The sequence below is a fragment of the Struthio camelus genome, chromosome 1 (assembly GCF_040807025.1).
Source record: "Struthio camelus isolate bStrCam1 chromosome 1, bStrCam1.hap1, whole genome shotgun sequence".
Taxonomy (NCBI): domain Eukaryota; kingdom Metazoa; phylum Chordata; class Aves; order Struthioniformes; family Struthionidae; genus Struthio; species Struthio camelus.
The window spans coordinates 177,368,525-177,389,160 of NC_090942.1; the positions used below are offsets into that span (position 1 = coordinate 177,368,525).

The following is a 20,636-nucleotide window of genomic DNA, read 5'->3' on the forward strand; positions in this document are numbered from 1 at the left end:
TTTCCACAGCCTGTTTTTGGAGCGGGTGGGAGAATGGGTAAAGGTGGAGAGCTGGGGGGAATGACTACCACTGAATACTGAATTAATACTTTCACAAACATCTTTCACAAAACTTCCATCCCAAGATCTCAGCCCCAAGCAGTAGTAGCCATTCCAGAACTCAATATTCTATATATGAAATTGGAATTTTCCTGTGTTTTCCTGTTCCGACTTAAGTAACCCAGGTTTTTTCTTCTGTTTTTCATATATGAGGAACATCATTTCTGAAAATTTGCACACAGAAGACCATTAAAAGTTGCTTACTGGACTATTCGACACTAGCAAAGGTGAGTGGATTAGGATTACTTTATGGAATTGTGCAGCAATTCCCTAACTGCACAGATTTGTGATGAAAAAATATCACACCTTAAAGTCAAACCATGAAAGTATACTGTACCTTGCATTAATACAAGCATTTTAGCTAGTGTTTTCCAAATACGTCAGTCATGGAAAATGATTAAGGCTGAGAGCATTTTATACAGCAGCTCAAACACCAGGTGACAAGAGTTAAAAAGAATATATTATTGCATCATAAGTCTGACAAGCATATTCAAGCACTTATTCACAGTAAATGTCCGTAATTCACTACCCTTTGCAAAGCACAAGTATTTTGAACTTAGCTTCCCTTTCCCCACCCCAGTTAAATATTTTATCATATAATGCATTGGAATCCGCGTCAGTAGATGTGTATCTTTACATACTGGGTTCAAAGGTGTGTACGTGTTTACATTTGCAGGACGGTTTTTCTAGAAGGGAAAGGAAAGAGGAAATATCATCCGCATTAGTAAATCTGCTGTGAGTAATCAGCCACAGCAACTTTCACATTTTTCTTTCTGAGTCAGGTGCTGATACCATGCTCACTCCTCAAGTGGATAGGAGCATCAGGCGGGTGCAGCCGATACGCTGGAGGGCAGGGCTGAGGGACCGAGGAACTGGAGGGCAGGGCTGGGCCAGCAGCAACCTCACGGCAGCCAACAAGGATGAACGCAAAGTCCTGCCCTGGGAAGGAGCAGCTTCCGAGAGCTGCCCTGGGGAGCAGGGAGCAGGTGCTGGGTTGAACGTGAGCCAGCAGCGCAGAGACCTGGCAGCACCCAGGCAGTAGGAACAGGGGGACAGCCAGTGGGACGATGGAAGCGGCTATCCCTCTCTTCACAGAGCACTTACCATACTACAGCAATAACACCATGTCCAGCTTGGGACCCCCAGTTCAGGAAAGTCATTGATAAAACCAGGGTGACTTCAGCAGAAGGCCACCAGGATGGTCAAAGATGAAGCACTTGTCCTGTGAGGAGGCCAAGGGAGGTGACCTCTTGCTCAATCTGCAGGGGAGATGGCTGCAGGGGGACCTAGTAGCAGCCCTGCTACTTATGGAGAGGCTCTTTTACTGATGCGGACAGCAGGAGAACAAGATATGATAGCCACTGACTGAGACAAGAAACGTTCCAGCTACATACAAGGAAAAACATTTTCATTGGGAGAATAATTATGCACTGGAGCCGGTTGCCCTGAGAGGTCTCCATCTGTGGAGAGTTTCAAGAGCAACCTGGGCCGAGCTCAGCCTTGACCTTGCTTTGAGCAGGAGTTTCGACTAGAGACCTCCTGAGCTCCCTTCCTATCTGAATTATGTTCTTTTGATGGAAATTAAGCTGGCTCTACCACTGCACTGTGATTATGTCCAACATCTTACGCAAGTTCTCTAGTTTTATTTTTTTTGTAACAGATCTCTATCATTTAAAAGAAACATGACAATGTTATGCCTCTGTGTTGGTAGCAACCTTCATGCTTTTTTCCCAAACTACTGTCTTCTTCTAATCATGTCGCAAGACATTATTTCACTTAACAGGTTTCAGTGACAAGACAAAAAAACTACAACCTGCTCAATATACCTTCTTAAAAATACTTGAATTTGCTATTGCATTACCAGTTTTTTTTCCCCTATGGTAGTTGCAGAAGAAATCCTGTTACTATCACTTTGAAAGATATCTAAATGCTCCAACTAAGAAACAGGAATAACGATTAGAGCTGCCATCTTTGAAAGCACTGTAAAACAATATTAATCACAGCACAGGAATAAAATGGCCACAAGCCGGATTGCGTATCAAGCAGGATCTGGAGTTGTCAACATACTGTTCAGCCTCACTTTCTCTATTTACAGAGTATGATTAACTGACAATCTCCTGTATCCACAGGAAGCTTCATCAAGTCAGCTTCCCCCAACACTTAAAAGAGGAGCTCTTCCTATCGAGTTATTTAGTCTACTGAAAAACTAACTGAACTTGAGTAATTTAGTAGAATATACAAGTAATTTAGTAAAATATACAATTAGAGATAATCAGGCAAGAAATCTCATTAAAAAAACAAAATAAAACCAAACACACACGCACACAAGCCACTCATCCAGATCGATCTCCCCTCTCTATTGCATTGTTTTACAAAGTGCATTTTATTGTGGGACATTAGGGGACTGACGTGCATGCTAACAAATGAATACAAGGGCCTAAAGATTTAGGCAACTCCCATGTGAATCCCAGAAGCTTAGACACTTCTCTCCGCTTAATACAAAGCAAGGGTGAAAAACACTTTAAAGGCTTTTACTGATAAAGGTTTTGCGCTCCCTCCCCCACATTATTGCGGAGGTACTTTTAAAATGTAATAGGATCAAAAAAGGACTTTGAACAAATCAAGACCTTTCTACAGAAAGTTATTGTAGCCTCCTTCAGTGAGTCATTTAGTTTTGTAGCGTAACTATTTAAATTTCAGTATAAGGCTCTGTGTCACTAAAGACACCCAAATTACTGTCACTGCTACGAAAACACTAGTGTCATTTTTTCCAAATTTGTCCAGTGCATGTTTCCATACACCTGCAGGTACAGGTATGTAACTCCAAAAGTTTGGAATCAGCAGAATCAGCAGAATAAAATAGATAAATGGTAAACAACCATTATCAAAATTATGATCCCATAAAGCCAAAGTAAATTATTAACTGTTAAATTACTCAACGGAAAAAATGAGCAATCTCAACTATTTCTCTTCACGATCAGAAACTTTATAGAGAAAGTAGAAAGACTAAATACTACCACACCTAACATTTTATAGTCTTTACACTGAGAAGTAGTAGGGAATAAAATATGTTCTGGACTTTAGATCATACCTGTCAGGAATTTACCTCCAACTCCTCTACTGCAATGATTTAAAATTTAAGCAAATTAATGGCATGAGCATGAACGTTTTACACTAAGAACAGTGTTCTGTAAGGCTGACAAAATAAACTCTTTTCAATTATTTCCATTTTCTTTACCTCTGTGTAACTGTCACTCATATTAATGAAAGTTTTACAGGTGAAATATATGATCTTGACATTAGTTATGTCATAAACAATACAAATCCATCAATTTCAATGTTTACAATACAGATATGCCTGGAGAGATTTGCTGCTATAAGCATCAGCTTATTCCTATTGAATTGCCATAGCAAAAAGAAAAATTCCACACTTGAAGTCATAGGAACATTTCTAGAGTCATTCTGAAGCGAGGGTTCCTCCCCTTTCCATTTCCAGGGAAGTGTCACTAGGAAACTTGTAACCACAATAAAACCCTATTACAACCACATGATAAGAAGGGTATTTCCCTGGCTGTCAGGAAAAAAAATTAAAGCAGCATTCATTATTCTAATTAAATTTTGGTAAAAAGGTTCTTAGGAATACATTTATTCTCGTTTCAGTTTTCAAGAGCTACAAAACTTTGTCTTTTAATCCTTTCAGCTCAAGTTGAATGCAAAGACAATTTCTTAAAAATAATTTATTAAAACTCTATGCCCAACGCTTCAGGGAGCTTGGCTTTTCAGTCACACAGGTATAAACCCTGAGGGCTTACACAGGTATAAATTTAGGGCTAGCTGCTGCCGTCCTAGCTGCACTGAAGTGCTTGGCCTTTATCCAGTCCACAATATTCTATTCTACACAAAATAAAAAGGCAGGAAAGGGTGGGTGGGCGTGGGTGTGTTTAAATACAATTAGAAGTGGGTTTTTCAACTCATTTTTGTGTGTGTTTCTTGGCAAAGGGGAAGCACTACAGCAAAAATCAGGCTCAGTTCCATCATGCAATCTCATCATAATCCCAAAACTCTTCGGCAAAAAGGAATTCAAGATGATATAGTTACTCTGCAACCACAGTAGCTACGCAAGAAGTCCGAATTCAGTATTATCAGTAACGCACACCAACTCTGAGCAACTTGGCCACAAGTTTACTTGCATACACTTCTAAAAAACCCACCAAAACCAAAAAAACAAACAAAAAACATTTTCAGGATACTGAATCTGTCTCCTTTGATCAAAGTATGGCAGTTCTTCCTGAAGCCCAAAAGGGGATATAACGCCAAAGGGTTCTTCATCATTACATCTCAAAACCCCAGGTAGTCATTTGCTAGGCAGTTTAAAGAGCTGAGTGTTACTAGCAAAGCATCCCTGAAATATTAACCCAAGTATTGAGATGTAGAATATATTTAGAAAGGAGAGTCTCAGCTGTGGAAACACAACAAGTGAGACCCTCCTTTCTAAATATATTGCTTTCCTCCACCTCCACTTTTCCATCCTTTCTCCTTTTACCTTGCTGTCCGATGTTCATCACTGAATTATAAGCATTCAAAGAGAGAGATCCTCAGTCTCCATGCCAAATTACTGTGTTTCCTTTAAATAAGTTCTTGAGGATTATTTTATTTGCTATGTAGTTTTTTTCCTGGAGCATTTTGGTAAAGCTTTCGGGCTTTCTGCACAGTGAGGAAGAATACCACTGGCCTTTCTAAATGAAGGCTGAAATTCACATGTACTGGTCAACATGAGTCCAGATGCTAGGGGCTGGGGTGGGGGGAACTTAATAGCATTGACAGTAACTCTCCTCTCAAAAAAAAAAAATCCACCTTGTCAGTGGTTTCTGTCCAGAATGCTTTCCTCAGTGCTGTATTCAGCAGCGGTAACATTCATCACATACGAACAGAAATTTTACTTTGCCTTCATAGGCCCTGCAGAAGAAAGCATCATGAACAGGAAACACAAGCGGAATCAGCAAACCTGGCATATTCCCTAAGACCAGACAGGAAGATGATGGAAATAATGAGAAACATCAACTTATATAAAAATTATTTTCTTATTAGAAGCTAAACAGCGTGCAGCTATCTTCCTACATCTTCCACATGAAGAAGAGAACGGGAACTTGCTTGAACACAGAACTGGAAGACGCTACATCTGCATTCAAACCATCTCTGCACACTAGTATTTTAGGCACTCAACTATATCTACATATTTAGCAGCTGTAGCCCAAAATGACAAGTGAAGCAATTTCTTCACTGAAAGGAGGCACTAACACTACAGTAATCTTACTTATAGCATAAAGAAAGTAGGTATTAAAGGAGGTTTCATGTTTGGCTAAACTCAGGAGCGTTATAAGAATTACTTTTTGTCTTTGCTGTAAGGAGAGGGTTGCTTAGTAAGGGACAACAGTTGTGATGTGGGTGGTAGTGATTCTGTACATACATTAAAACTATTTTCTGCTGGTACAATCAATCATTCTTTTTCAAGTTTCATCATAAGAAAATCCCACAAAACGTACCTTGCTCTGAATGGATGAAGAGTAACAGAGTATGCCCTTATAACCACATCACCTAGGAACTATTTGATCTTCTCAGGCTTTACTTTAACATAAAGAATCTCTGACCAACTTTTTCATGGTATTTTAAATTCAGAAAATATTACCTCTGAACTGCAGTAAAGAGTAGGTCTCAAAAGTTATGCTTCTGAAATGCATGAACACAAGGATCAACATGACAAGTTACAGACATTACTTGTGTCTAGGTAGCTCTAGTTTTAAAGCTCTGAGCTTTATGTTACAGAGAGCATTGCATTCATGTTTGTTCAGGATTGATTTTATAGGCTTTCCTAAAGCAAAACAATTGTGCTTAAGGAACATTAAATCAATGGTAAAAACTATCAAAAAGTTAGAAACGTCAAGGGTAAAGTCAGAGCTCCGTTATTTCAACCCATTTTGCACTTAACTCCACTTTGGTGAGACTTCTCTGACAATGTCTTCTGTTTGCTTAATACCCTACTTCATTTAGCGTAGAGGATTAGTAATGAATAAGTCAAGAAGTAAAGAGTACCAAAAAGATGAAGGCCTTACCTAAATATCATCATCTGAAAGGTGGAAAGAGACTTCCAGCTATCTTAGGAGACAACAATTTTTGAATTTCAGTCAAAACCTACTCTAAATGTATCCTTACAGTAATAATTTAATAGAAATTGTATATTTTAATTTGTTACTTTATCGAGGAATGAAATTGATATAGTAACGTTCACATCAGGGCTCAGAGGCTCGTGACAGCATTTAAAAGTGTTTGCCATTTAGAATTAACACAGTTAATTCTTTCATAAGTTTTTGGCTTAGTGCCTTTTCAACGTTCTCCTGTCTTAACCCACACTTGTTTGGATTTATGATTAGTACGTAGTGAGGTTCTTTAAGTAGATACCTCATTCTGCAGAAGTCGAATTTATTCGGATGGAAGAATTAATTTGCTTGGAAAAGACGACAACTCTCAGTTATGCTGTCAGCTCGATTGCTTAATTTGCTTCCTTTAAAACAGATACTGGGGATAACAAATTCGGTCTCTGCAAACTGTCACTTTCATTATTTTACTAAGAATCCTTCCATAGCTGGGAACAACTGGGTGTGTCACTTTTAAAGAGTAAGGAAGCGCTCAGCATTTTAAAATAGTAACTGTGCTGACAACTGAAAGTCACTAAGCTCATATTACAGTCTTTCTTTGATATATCTAGAAAAGAATCAAATGAAATGCTAAGACAATCTTAGATTATCATAAAAAACAAAACAGGACTTCCTGGATTTTAAAATAATATCTCCCTTGATTAAAAATAATAACTACCTAGGTTAAAGGAAAAGGAATAAATCAAATCTACTGCAAGAATTGAAGAGGTACACACATGCGTTCACACAAATACCTAGCCACGGAACAAGAAGATACGCACGGAACTGCCGGACGTGGTACGTGAGGAATAATTCCATCTGCCTACTTTTTATTGGAACACATGACGCATTGCTGTACTACACCATTGAGTAGCAACGTCTGCAGACTTGCTGAAAGACTGAACTATAAATTTCAAACATTAATCTATACTCTCATTTTCACCGGCAGAAACGAAATCGTCCATGCCAGTATATTTTTCCACTTCATTCTACTACTAATCTCATCAGCGATCTCAGAAAGCACGAGGTTAGCAATGCTTTGAATAGCAATGAGTACTTCTAACCTGCCCTCTTCAAACAAACTCCTAAACAAAATTTTAAGGAGCTTTTTCTTTGCTAAAAGGATAATCACGTAATCCCTTAGAAGTGAGATAGGCCAACATACTGGAAATTTAAGAGGTCTCTTACCTCTCCTGTCCAGATATAAGTGGTAATTATAGAAAAGGGTTTCACATTATAGCTGTACATAATCTCAATTGCAATAAAATACAAAATAAAAGTGAAAGTTGCAACTTCATTATCAAAAAGGAAGATAAACTGATAGCTGTTATTTCTTAGTACGGTTTCTCGCAAGACTTGAGTAACAGTGGGTCTTAGCTCTGCTGCTGTAAGAACATTACATTACACGCAAGTAAAAGCTTTCCCAAAAAACTCTTAAAAAAAAACTTTTAAAGCCTGGACACCATTACCATACACTTTGGATGACACAGAAGACAAGGTCGTATCAGTAAGGGTACATTGCAGAGCAACAAGCACAGTCAGAAACCAGGTACAGCGCGAAGAGAAGATAACTTTTCCTACCACGCAGGGAGACTATCAAGGTGGGACAGGACAGAGGTCCGATGGGTGCTGAGCAGCCTGAAGGTGTGCAGTGATACAAGAACGAGGAGGTGCCAAATGTAACCGTCAGGCAGCAGATAGAGAAGGCAGAGAGGAAATACTAAGTTAACTATGCACTGTGCGCAAAAGTAAGTTCTCACTGCAGGATGCCTGGCGTGCCAGAAGCGTTAAAGGGTTCAGTAAGCAACTAGACAAATTAACAAAAGGCCAAGTGCAGCAGGGGCAGAGATTTAACTTCCTGGTCAGTAGCGTTACAGATGCTTTTCAGGCTGACAGTAGGGCAACTCTCATTTTTTTTAGCGCTGGAAGTGGACCCACCCTTTTAGCAGTACTTTCCTCTTTATTTTCATATAAAATGCAAACTAGGAATTGGCTTATGCTGGTACATGTGTGTGGCCTACCAGTGTGTTTAGTACTGTTTCCAGCAATGCATACTCCCTCAGGCAGTGTTATCCTGTGCAACCTATCACAGCTGATTTAAGATGTGGGCAACTGGCCTCAGGTGATAGTGGCAAAATACACTTGGTTAGGAATGTTAGAGTGCCAAAAAAAATGAAATACAATCTTTTATAAAAAATCAACATATGAAAAGTTTTCCCTCTCCATGACAAGAAATGATCTACTTTTCATGCTGACAACAAGGTTATCAGAGGATAATGTATAAGCAACACAAGAAACATAAGCCTGCCCTGATGCCTGGCACCCTACTAATTTTGAAGAAATGTACAATTCAGCTTGAATATATAAAGTTACTTATTCCTAGTTACTTATTCCAAATAAAAAAAGAAAAAAAAATAGGACAGAAAGCTCAGACAGCATTTCTCTCCTGACACACACATGACTTTCTCTGGAAACCCTCTGAAGACTAGTTCGCCCCCTATGTAATCACTGACATATAATTAACATTTTGAAGGGGAGTTATCTTTGTATACCTTTTATTCCCCCAAAATGAACAAAATAACATCCCCTCCTCCGTCCCTCCCCAAACTCCTAACCATGTCAAAATGGGCTAAGCACAGTCAGATCACCACTTTACAGTGTGGTCAGATTCAGAAGTTTTGAATTACTCTATAAGCATTTTAACCATACCGGGGAACTGCTATATGATACATAACATGGAAATTTGAACTTATCAAAACAAATTAGAAGAGCATGGCTACACCACCAGCAGCTCTTCCCACTCTAACCCAGACTTTCTGTACTGTTGTCAATAAGAAGTGATCAACAGTTAAATCTTCCTTTTCGGAAAACACAGATATTACCCGGTAGATATGATATAATACTCCCACTGCCTTCTGACAAATCCAAATTCCAGCCTTCTTCTTGGCTCCAGGAGCCAAGAAGGGAACTAGTGGAGCTGCAAGACTCCAAAAAAAAAAAAAAAAAAAAATCCAGTTACAGACTCACTAGATGAATTTCACAGCTGACCTCACTTAGGCACTCCGGATAACATAGGGGCAAGCCGGACAACATAACTTGCACAACAGTTTGCTCACTCTACCTCCCTGACCTCCTTTGGGTTTCAGTTTGTCATTATTTACACTGCTGAACACCAACTCCTGACAATTTCAAATCATGCTTTGCTGTATTCCTTAGAGTAAATCGCAACTAAAACAAGGCTTTAGTAAGGGTTTTGTGAATAATTAAACATGATAGAGTTACCGGTCTGCTGGCGTTCAGCATTACATACAAACCAGTGTAAAAAATACCAACCTTCTGAAAGGGTGCCAAATCCTAAACACCACATTTGCAAGAAATTATGTTTCAGGTATGAGTCAAATATTAGAAAACGCATTTCTGTCTCAACTCTCAGCTCAAAAACGTATTAGTTTTCAGTCTGAAACCAGGCAGAGAATATGTCAACATACTATCATCCAATCCACCTACAGGCGATTTCTTTCCAATTAACCAACTAGTTATATGCCATTTCACAATGTTTTCTCATGTATTTACAGAAGGGTTACTGCCCATGCCTCTTTTATTAAACTGGTAATTTAAGACAGGAAATTAATTCTTAACATTCAACCCAATGGATTTTCAGCACAAGCCACTGAGTCTTTCTTTTTTGGAGACTGAACAATAACACACCTATGCACCCACACACCTAACACAGTAACAAAGTGAAGGACCCCAAGGAGATACTTTTCCATACGGCTTTTATCGTGAAACCCTACGGAGTGTCTACTACTAAAGCTCCATCTGAATCTCTCAAAAACTAGTAACAAACTCATATTAGGACTGGGCAGTCCTGACATTTGACAACCCACTAATTACGTACCAGAACCAAACCACTTCAATTTCACAGGAAAACAGTCCTCTGTAAACATGACAATTACTCCTTGTACTTAGTTTCCACTCAGACACACCTTGACAGGAGATGTGACATTCAGTGACAAGCGCCTGACTAAGGTCGCTGAGGTGAGAACGGTGGTCCTTCGGCAACACCATACCCAAGCCTCACAGCAATTCAGGTAAGTGTCAAAAGTACCGTCTTTGCCTTTCAGATTTTACATCAATAATCTCTAAGCATAAAAGAAAGTCAGGCTCTTTATATAATTTAACAGTTAATTTTACTCTGTTTAAAACACTGAACAGCTTCTGTTTCGTTATTAAATGCTATAAATATTCATTAATAATTAATTTGCTAGTGTGTGAGGTACAAATGGCAGACTAACAATTTCACTAAGTTAAATACGTGCAAATCTTATCTATCTTCTTTAAGAATGCTAAAGCCTTCACCACAGTATTCAAAATAGCTCTTAGACTAAAATAAGAATTTTCCATAGGCAAACATTTTTAAAAGATGGACTGTGAAATATATTTTCGACAAGCTTTATGACCAGCTCAGGAAGAGGAGGGAAGATAAGAAACAAAATCAGAAAACTCACTTGACTGTAACTCGATTGGACAAATCCTGAAGATCCCCTGGATGAAAGAGCTGAGCTTCCTTCAGTCCGATATTTTCGCACGCTTTCAGAAAAACATTTATATTATCCTGTGAAGAGAAGTAGAAAGCAGTTGCTTATTAAAAGCACTGAGCAGGTTTTGCAAGATGATTAGTATGAACCTCTAAATGTCAAAGTCCAGCTCATGGAAATAATAATAAAAAGCAGCAATCTTCTGGATCGTAAATACAGGTCATATTTCATACACGCATGCAGGGTGGTTCGTGTGATCGCAGTGACGGACTGGTACGTTAAAGATTACCTGGCATAAAGCAGTGGCTAGCCAGTAGGCAGCGATCTGCACTTTGATGTCAGCTCGGCTCTGCAAACAAACGCCCTCTTTCCAGCTCTGCACGACAAGCCTCACCTCTTGCCTTTAAAAATAACTCCAGCTACTGACATTCACCACCCAGAAACTCTTGGCAGGGGAGGAAGAAGAGGAGGAACATTCTGTTTCTATGATTACAGCCCGATTCTGGGATTCGGCACCTGGAATCTGGGCTTGGTTGCTGAGCAGGCGAGAGGGGGAGAGAGAAACCAAACTGTATTCAGCTTTGCTGCTTCCTTAGTTATGGGGTTTTCTCTCCTTCGCGTTCCTCCCCTTCCTCCTCCCCCCGTCCAGATATATAACAAAATATAGGTGCGGTGTCTTACAGCACCCCATGCGCTGCACCTGCTGCGGATCAACTGCCTAGCAGAAGTAAGGTTAAAAAAAAAAAAAATTTTTTTTTTAAATCCATAAAGAAAGATTATGCAACTTGCGATCTCTTTCCACTTCATAAACAATAGGCAAGAAATTCCTTCTCGTTAATGTGGAATGCTATCAACAACAAAAGAATTTGCCCTCTCACGCACTTTTCAGTTTGGTTGAAAGCCACAGAAAAAGGTACACAACGTTACTTAATTCATAAGTTAATACAGCCATGAAAGCTTTTGCAGTTAAAGTATTATGGTTGAGTTGAGCAGTATGATCGCAGTGTGACACAACATGCTTTAAATCTTTTTTTTTTTTTTTGGGGGGGGGGGGGGATATATACTCACTGGGTGTAAAAATAGTTCAATCATTTAAAATTAAAAAAAAAAAAAAGTCTACCAAAAAAACCCCAGCTGCTTCTAACACAAGCTTGTTAAAAAAAATATCCCCATAACCTTCTGTTTTGAAGGTCCCTAAGATTCTAGTATTTCTTATCAGTCTGTAAACATGCTTTCATTCAAGAAAAATACCTGCAGAAGGTATTTCCCATGCAGGGTGAGGGCTTGGTTTCACCATGTCCCCGAGACTCCAAGCATGTCTGGAAAGCAGGTGTTTCACCCTGAAACCCAATGCATGGAGGGGGCTGTTGAGCGGGCTTGCGTGGGACAAGCGAAGGGCACCGTGCCGCCAACCTCACCGCAGCTGGTGACACGTTAGCTCCCGCTATATGTGGGGGGCTGCCAGCACAAGCAGCCACCTTCCAGCGTCCTGCTGCAGGGGCAACCCAGGCAGGGGCCTTTGCTTGTCCTCTCCGTACAATGCACCTACAGGGAAAGCTGGCTGGATGTGACATTTATCCGATTAGTATTCAAGTGTCACGTTAGTACTTCAAAGCCTCAAGGACTGCAAATGCGTAGTTTAAATTGTAAGCCAAAGATCTGGAGGACGGTGGAAGGCCCATGTTGCAGTCCCACTGCTAGCAGGGGAACTGCACAGCACTTGGTTGGGCAAGAGGTAACGTTGCTAAAAAAACTATCCATACAGTCTGAGTTCAGGAGTCTGAGGAGTTCCAGAAACCATCAGGTAAAACAAAGGAACAAAGCTGCAGAGCAGACCAGAAGAAATGAGTGGGTGCAAGGCAGTAAACACAAGTAACACCAGTACCAACCACAGCAGCACACTCCGATTGGCCTGATCCATCACCAAAATCAGAGGAAACTCCCAAATTGATGGGTCACATCAACTGAGCTGCAGACAGTGATCCCGTTATGCAGATAAACGAGGAAGAAGAGTCGGAGAGTAAGAAAAAGGGATGCCTACACCCTAAACATAATCAAAATAAAACAGAGCACTTGTTCATCAGTAGTTACTCTGCTGTACCAAATGGTGTACAAGAGAATCAACTTTGAAGGTGCTGTAGCAATTAAATCTATCAAATACCAACCTTCTGATAAATAACATATTTGACACAGCGCATGAGAAAGACATCACTGACATCAGTCAAGGCCTTCAGAAATGCTGTGGCAGGTTGGAAGAAGGGAGAAATAAAATGGGAAGCAGAACACAGCTAGTCATGGCACTCACTGGAGCACAGGATAAAGTAGGGTTCAGATTTCTCTTCTCTCCAGTTCCTGAGCCAGCAGCTTGATGACGCCTGCCACCTTCTAGGTGGCTGTCCCAGCTGCAAAATCTTCTCCAATTTGGGCCTGGAACCCATCCCAGTGCACCAAGAAAGCTCACCCCAAAGCCTCAAATTTGTACATTGATACAAAAGTTATAGTTTCAACAAATCAGCACTTCTAAATATTGCCCTTGTGGAGTTACTCTTGACCATCCCTAATCATTACCATAAATCACCTAAGCTAGAAGTCTCAGTATAGCTAGCAACCATCTTAAACTCTAACAGAATAATGAACCTGAAAATGAGTTTTAAATAGCACCACAGAAATAACTGGAAAAAAATGACAAGCTGTCAACCTTGCAATTAGATTTATCATTGGAAATGCGAACAGGAACCGTGTTTGGTGATTAATGTGCTCAAATATAGAAACCATCATGCTATTCCTTTTAGCAAGTTATTTTTTGGAATATAACTGTACTTTAATAAGGCTAATGACTGTTACTGGTTCAACTTCAAAGCATATAACTGCAATCCTAATCCAACAATTCAAGTATGGAAAAGCAGAATAGACCAGGTCTCTCTCCTAGTGGCTATAAGTCACCCACACAGTGTGTTTGACAAAAATGGGTTTCCACATACATTTCTGTGTACTCCTTCTGCCAGGGCCACTTAATTGAGGACAGGCCGCTTAAATTTAGGAAAGATTCAAATCAGCATAGTTGCAGGGAAAGAGGAAGATGAGGAAGAAGAAAAAAAAACACACACACACACACACAAAAAGGAATCTATATAATGAGAAGAGAACAGGAGACCTTGGCTTGGTTATGCTGATAAAATGAAGCACAAGAGGCAATACTGGTGCCATCTATGAGCATAAGGGGAGTAACACCAAAGGGGAGAGAAGAGCTATCCAGTCCAAGAGCAATGGGGCACAAGAAAATGTAGTCAAACAGATCAAATACAAACAGATCAAATACATATGCTGCTTCCATATAAGGTTTCTAACCATTAAAAGAGTACGGTTCTGAACAGACTAACACGAATAACGGCACAAAAATCAACTAGATGTTTTTAACATAGAGCTTGATCAATCCAAATCGTTGAGCATCTCAAGCTGGAATTAGCATCATACAATTACACGTGTCAAATCATAACAAAAATAAAGCCTGAAGTGTTAACCACAGAATTCAAATACAATTCATTTTTTGTATGTTACTACTACTTCTTAGCATTGGGGGCGGGGGGGTGAATAAACGCATGAGGAAACAGTAAAGTATTTCAGATGCTCCAAGCACAACTCCAGTTTCATGCAAGCCATACAGATTTACATTAAATGCACACCACAGAACGCTGACTAGTTAAGAGCGATTGCCATACAGCTTTTCATTTTTGCCTCAAACTTCAAAGCAAACCGCACCCAAAAACACAGCAAAGCAGCAACATGAGAGAGACTGAGCCTGCAGAAGGAATCAGGTCACCCATGAGCAGAAATTTAAATGCTGCTGTTGGGAGGAATGATAGGTGATACCAAATGCTTGCAGGCATGCACCTGCCTTTCTGGTCCCTCAGGGGAATCACCTTTCCTCCTCCTGCTACTAAAGGCATCCCCTCCGCAAACAGTGTCCCAAATAAGAAAAGATAGCATGCCAATATGAAGGTGAGATCTGTGGTTCCTTCCCATGTCCTGGCAATGCAGGCTTGTCTCCCTTTTGTAAAGCCTTTTCCTTATTGCTAGCTCCTTATTTTTTCTCACTGGACCTCAGCATTGCTTCTGCTTCTAGGCAAGGGGCAGCACAAGAGCTCTGCAGCTCCAGGAGTTAAACAGAGTGGGAAATGCAACGGTGCCAGATAATGAGCAGCCCAGAACGTGTTTTCATACCTCTGTCCACCAGACTACAAAGGAGGAAAAAGGCAGTCATGGTATGGGAAAACACAAGAAGAAGGACATCTGCCAAATAAATAAATAAAATATGTAATAAAATAAAATTTAAAAAAATTGGAGATCACCACTGGCAGTGGTGCAGCGCTTGCAGCTGTGGTCACCTCCTAACATTACCGCGTCAAGAATTTGAGACCAAGATGGTTCTGCACTGTGACAAGGAGGGTAAACACACAGCACCAGTGAGATGGGGGGGGGGGGGGGGGAGGGAGGGTACATGGGTTCCTCAACACCTAAGACAGAGGGAAACAAGGAAGACCACCTCTAAAATGGAAGAATGCATGAGCAACAGGGAAATGAGGGAAAAGACAAAAGGGGAGATGCGAAAAGGAGCAAGAAAAAGTGATCTTAAATAGGAAAAAAACTGAGAAAGGGTAAAATATAGAAATTTTTTTTAAAAAAAATCTTTATGAAATTAAAAAAAACCCAAAGAGCATGAAGTATAAGCCAATTAAAAGAGGTCTCCATACAAGAGTATGGAATCACTGTTTTATTTTGAGTGTTTATGAGCAAAAAATATTACACTAAGTTGAGCCTGCACATGTAATCTGCAATTTAATTAAAAAATAAATCCCTCAATTATCATGATTATCAGGGTGAGGCGTGAATATTAATTTAAAAAAATATTTAAATACATTTGCTTTCTTTAGGGCGCAGTCATGCTGTGTGGTAAGTCTGTCTTAGTTAAGTGTTTCTCTGAAGCTCTATACATGCACTAAGACACACTGAGATGCTATAGGAACTCAAGTTACGGCACACCTTTCTGAATTCAGTTGGCATCTGGAAGAAAAACAAATTCAGTTGACATACTTGGGAGCTTGTTTTGTTTTGTTTTGCTCGCAGGCTGCCTAGGCCAATAAATGAAGATGATCCTCCACATTAGGTTGCCTACTACTCCTATTTAAATACCTACCATTTCAGCTAATTTTAATAGCAATCATGCAAAGAAAGATGGTTTCCCTGCCTCTCCTTTCAGAGGGTGAAGGGGAAGGAAGGGAGCAGAATTTCATAACGGCAGCCTGTGCTCCAAGGACCGTGATGCAGATTCTCACTGAAGTGTTACAGCATCACCCAGATAACAACTTCGTGCCAGAAGCTGTTTTCAATTTACAGGCTCCCAAAAAAAGAAAGAAAGAAAGAAAGAAGCCACCCAGTACCTACAGTGCCTAGCAACAAAACTTTTGACGTTTCGGGAAGAGACTGATGCATTTGTTGTTTTCTTCCTACAGAATTCTAAACATCTTCTGAATAGCCCATACTTAACAACCTTGCTTCTTAACACCATATTTTTAAGGGTATTTGGAGTGATGTAACCTTGGCCATGCATGCTGTGTCTCCTTCAGCTCTATGCTCATGAGAAATCCTCCTTATTTGCACTCACATTTCCCTCAAGTAAAGGCATATGCCCACTACAAATGGAGGGCATATGCCCACTACATTTTAAAAAGTATAAAGCAATTTTCACACGCTCTGCGTCATGCTGACCATTAAAGCCTGCCAAAATCAGTTTAATACTGAATTTAGAGCTGCCTTTTGCAACAGCATCATGAAACAGCTAGGCATTGTTTATATTCAAAGGCGGGGTAAGAGAAGCAGCCTAGGAAAGGATCTTGTTTAACGAGTTGGGTAACTCATGGCTGTTCCTCAGAGCTACGTCTCGATTATTAGCAGTCCTTATGGGTGCGGGGCGAAGGCAGGGGAGCAGAGCCAAGAGGTGAAACCCTGCAGTCTGACCACAGGCCTGGGAGCCAGGAAGCCCCATCACGATCGCGGCATCAGGCTACCAAGCGGCCGCGACATGTTCATCCAGTCTATAAAATGAGATTCCCCAGTCTTGCGTCTCTCCGTCTTCCTGAGAAGCACTGCTAACGGGTTCGATCTTGAACAGCGAGTTGGAAAAGGAGTGGGTGGAGCAGCTAAACTACTTTTTCCTCCCAACTTTTGGGCCCAAGACCAAAAGAACTGCAGGCATAACTCAGCTCAGTGTGACCTCAAGGCTTCTCTTCGGTAAATTATCCCACCTGTAACAGGAGGCATGGAGCACTGCATTGACCAAAGGTCAGAAACGGCGCTAACTGCTTTGGCACTCCTCCTTGCATAGCCTTCACTGGCTTTCACATGGTGAGCAATAACAAATTATTGAGATCCCCGATTGGTAAGGATTTCCTGCCCCTAGCGCTGTGTGCAATTACCAATACGAGGTAGGAACTTTTTTTGGCTTTATTCTCAGAAAGCACATGCTTATGTTTCCTGAATACAAGCGTGAAACCTGCATAATCTCTCCCAGTATCTCCATGCTCTGAGTATCTATAATTTCAAATCGTAGCTTAGATAACCGTAGCCACGAAAAAGTAACATTCCTCTTTGCACTGCAATTCACTAGTCTCATTGGGGTGTAACCATGAAGGCAACCACAGTCTGAAACAGCCTTAGGTGAGAATAAGCAGCACTTTGCTGGCAGACAAAAAGGCCCATCCATCCCAAATACCCCACCTTCCGCTGCCACAGTAGCGCCTGGTTACAGAAACCCAGGAGAACAAGGTGTGCCCTGAAAGGTCTTCCTCGAAATCTCTGCTGAGATTTCGTTTCTCAGCTCCAGACCGTGCCCAGCGCTGTGTTTAAGGGCCAGCAGACCTGCTCTATAGGGTTCACCTCGCTGTCTGCGGTCTATCATAGCATTGAGCTCAACAGTGTAATTCCAGCTGGCAGAATTACACTGCCCACTGTGGGAGGTAATTCCAGTTTCTTAATTCCAGAATTAAGAAAAATGGTAGAACAAAGACTACTGTCTTCTTATTGTTGTTTTTTTAAATGAAACTTCTGAGTTTATGGAGTTCAAGGTACTCGATGCAGCAAGGGATCAACTGTCCTCTACGGCTTGAAATCCCTGCTAGGTCCCTGCCTTTACTGTGCTGTAGCGTAAACTTAACTAAGATAATATAGCTGTATATAACAGCAACAGCGTACCAAATGAATACTATAGCGATAAGAAAGAGAGGGAGTAACAAGCTGTAAACTGCAAGCGTGTTTATGGGATGTCATCCTTACCAAATAAGGTAAGCTGGAAATGAAAAGGGCAAAAGTAACTGCACTTTGACACCCTGGGCAGACCTGCCTTTTCATCAAGAGGAGAGCTCCGTGTAGTTCAGAGCTTAATTCCATTTTGGGCAGCGCAAAGTGAATTAAACTAATTTACTCACAAACACTCTTACTGTAAAATAAGTATACGCTCAGAAAGCTGGTATGGAGTAACCATCCTGGGCTATTTCCTTGTTTAGACAAGCCTTAACTTTCCCAGCAGTTATTCACATTCCAGTCCAACTGAAGAAAATCAAGTGATGTGCTTTTCACTCTGAACAGACTTTATAAGCTAAGTGTGCAAAATATTCTAACACCAAGTTACCCCACTACACAGAATTGGAATGACAGTAATCCACTTAAAGGTGAAACTCCCCTGAAGCCTAATGAGTAATAAAATAAGTAAAGAACTCTTGCTCTTGAAATGGAAAGTTTTGGCAGAGCTCACTTTTTTTTTGGTTTTGTATACAGAGGGTGGTGGTTTTTTTTTTTTTTTCCTCCTTTTTCCTCTCTGTTTTGCTCGCACAAGTTAACAATTTGGTACAGATAAAACTCAATCCCTCAGATCCTCAGTACACTTAGTCCCTGATTCTAGACTACAATTTAGTACTTCACTTTTCTTAAAAGAAAATTTTGAAGTGCTCTAACTTTGCTTCCTTCAGCAGCCCCAGACAGACATCTCTCGTTTTCTGAAAGGAGCAGCAAACTACTTCCTTTAACTATGTTGCCCTGCCTGGGCTTATCTCATGACCCAAAAGACAACCTCCTAGTGTGCCCTGATCAATGAGCGAGTTTGGAGACGATCTGCATTTCAGTCCACCTGAACTCCTGCGTTAGGGCCAAGCTTCCTCCTGTCCATCCCTATCTCATGCTCCACAGAAAGCAAGCTTGGTCATCACAGTGCAGCCGTTCTGCAGTTGCGTTAAGCAACATGTAATGCTGCCTTCGTTTTTATTAGCTCTTCTACACGCATCACCAGGAAAGGGCAATTCAATACGGGCACACAGGTGCGGAGGTGTTCAGACAGGCGTTGAAAGACATGGTATGAGTTGTCCTGAAGAGAGAAGCAAGTTGCACAGCTATACATCTCCAGCATTGATACTGCAGAAAGTTATCACTACTGTGTTAACATATATTTTGTTTGGAAATTGCCATCAATTATAAACACCACACAGCAACAAAAACCTGATAAGCCAGAGAGAAAGGCACTGCAGTCTCCAGCTTATGAAGATATAGCATAGAAAAATATTAACTGCTGCATGAAATCTCAAAACTGTATTTCCTTAGCAAAAGTAGGAGAAATCAAACAATAGGTGTCACAATCATAATTTAAGGTGTGTACCTTTCTACATGTTTGCCATTTTTTTCCAGTCAGGAAGGAATGTTTCTTTACAAACACAGAAACAGTCATCAGCTATTTAAGGAAATAAAAAAAAAAGTGACAGGGCACACCACAAACTACAGCTGATTGCAAGAAATTTCCATTTATCAACTCAGTTTATTATCTCAGTAATAAGATTCCATACTTATGAATCTTATTAAGTGCTGGCAAGTTAGGGGAAAGTCATACTTTTTGGAGCTTTAGTTTAGAGTAGGAAGGGAGAAGAAAAAATTTCCGCATAAAAAAATACCTTGATGTCAATCATATTACCTTATCGTTAGTTTACAATAATTTTTAATTGGATTAATTACCATTTTGACATCGCTTCCCAGTAACTCTTTGGAAGCATCAGTTTGGAACACATGATCTCATCTAAAACATCCCCCAAACACTATTTTTGTTTCACATAGAGATCAACAAACACGCACAGCACTTACTATCCTGAGACAACAGACAGGGCTAGAAGCTGAACCACCATTTCTTGGGGTATGCACTTCAGGGTCTGCACATGTCATTTCTCCCCAGTTAGTCTCCTAGATACATTTCACATCATCACCACCTACTGAAAGACTGTCAGTTTAATACAGCAACTGGGTTTTATTCTGCCTGATGGAAATCTCGAGCAGCAACTAAAAATGTCACAAAGAGTTTGCATCAACCTGCCCTTTTCCCACACCCTACATTTCAAAGTGTAGAGGCAAAAACAGAAAACAATTAAAGGAAATTCATAGCTAAGGCTGAAACATACCATACATTTTCAAGGCGAAGGGCACAAAACATTAGTAAACCTCTGCAGTGATTACATACTCCCACTATCAAGCAATAAAAAAAACTATACAACAATGTCATCTCTAACTATTAATAACCATACTTCCTTTACAGCATATAACCCTTCTCCTTAATTGTCTAACAAAGGTGTTTTCATACAAACCGTATTCCTATTTCCAGTAAGACAGCAGAAAGAGTTCAAGAACTGATTTATAGCGCCACATACCCTCAACAAATCCTACATCATTCCTAACTGTCATCTACTGATTTATCCTTTTAGGTTCTCGGAACTCAGTTCAA

The 20,636-nt window shown here is 40.4% G+C and overlaps 1 protein-coding gene across 31 annotated transcripts in view; it reads right to left on the minus strand.

The window, feature by feature from the left end:
- The window catches only part of LMO7 (LIM domain 7), a 134,836-nt gene that overhangs the window by 65,474 nt on the left and 48,726 nt on the right, over nucleotides 1-20,636 (minus strand). For 30 of the 31 annotated variants that reach the window (XM_068929626.1, XM_068929624.1, XM_068929622.1 and 27 more), the window contains exon 4: nucleotides 10,799-10,905. In XM_068929626.1, coding sequence (XP_068785727.1) covers nucleotides 10,799-10,905 — 107 coding nt within the window. Of the gene's footprint in view, nucleotides 1-10,798; nucleotides 10,906-11,117; nucleotides 11,213-20,636 lie in introns of those variants that run through there. The other variant, XM_009680143.2, reaches the window with a different exon arrangement.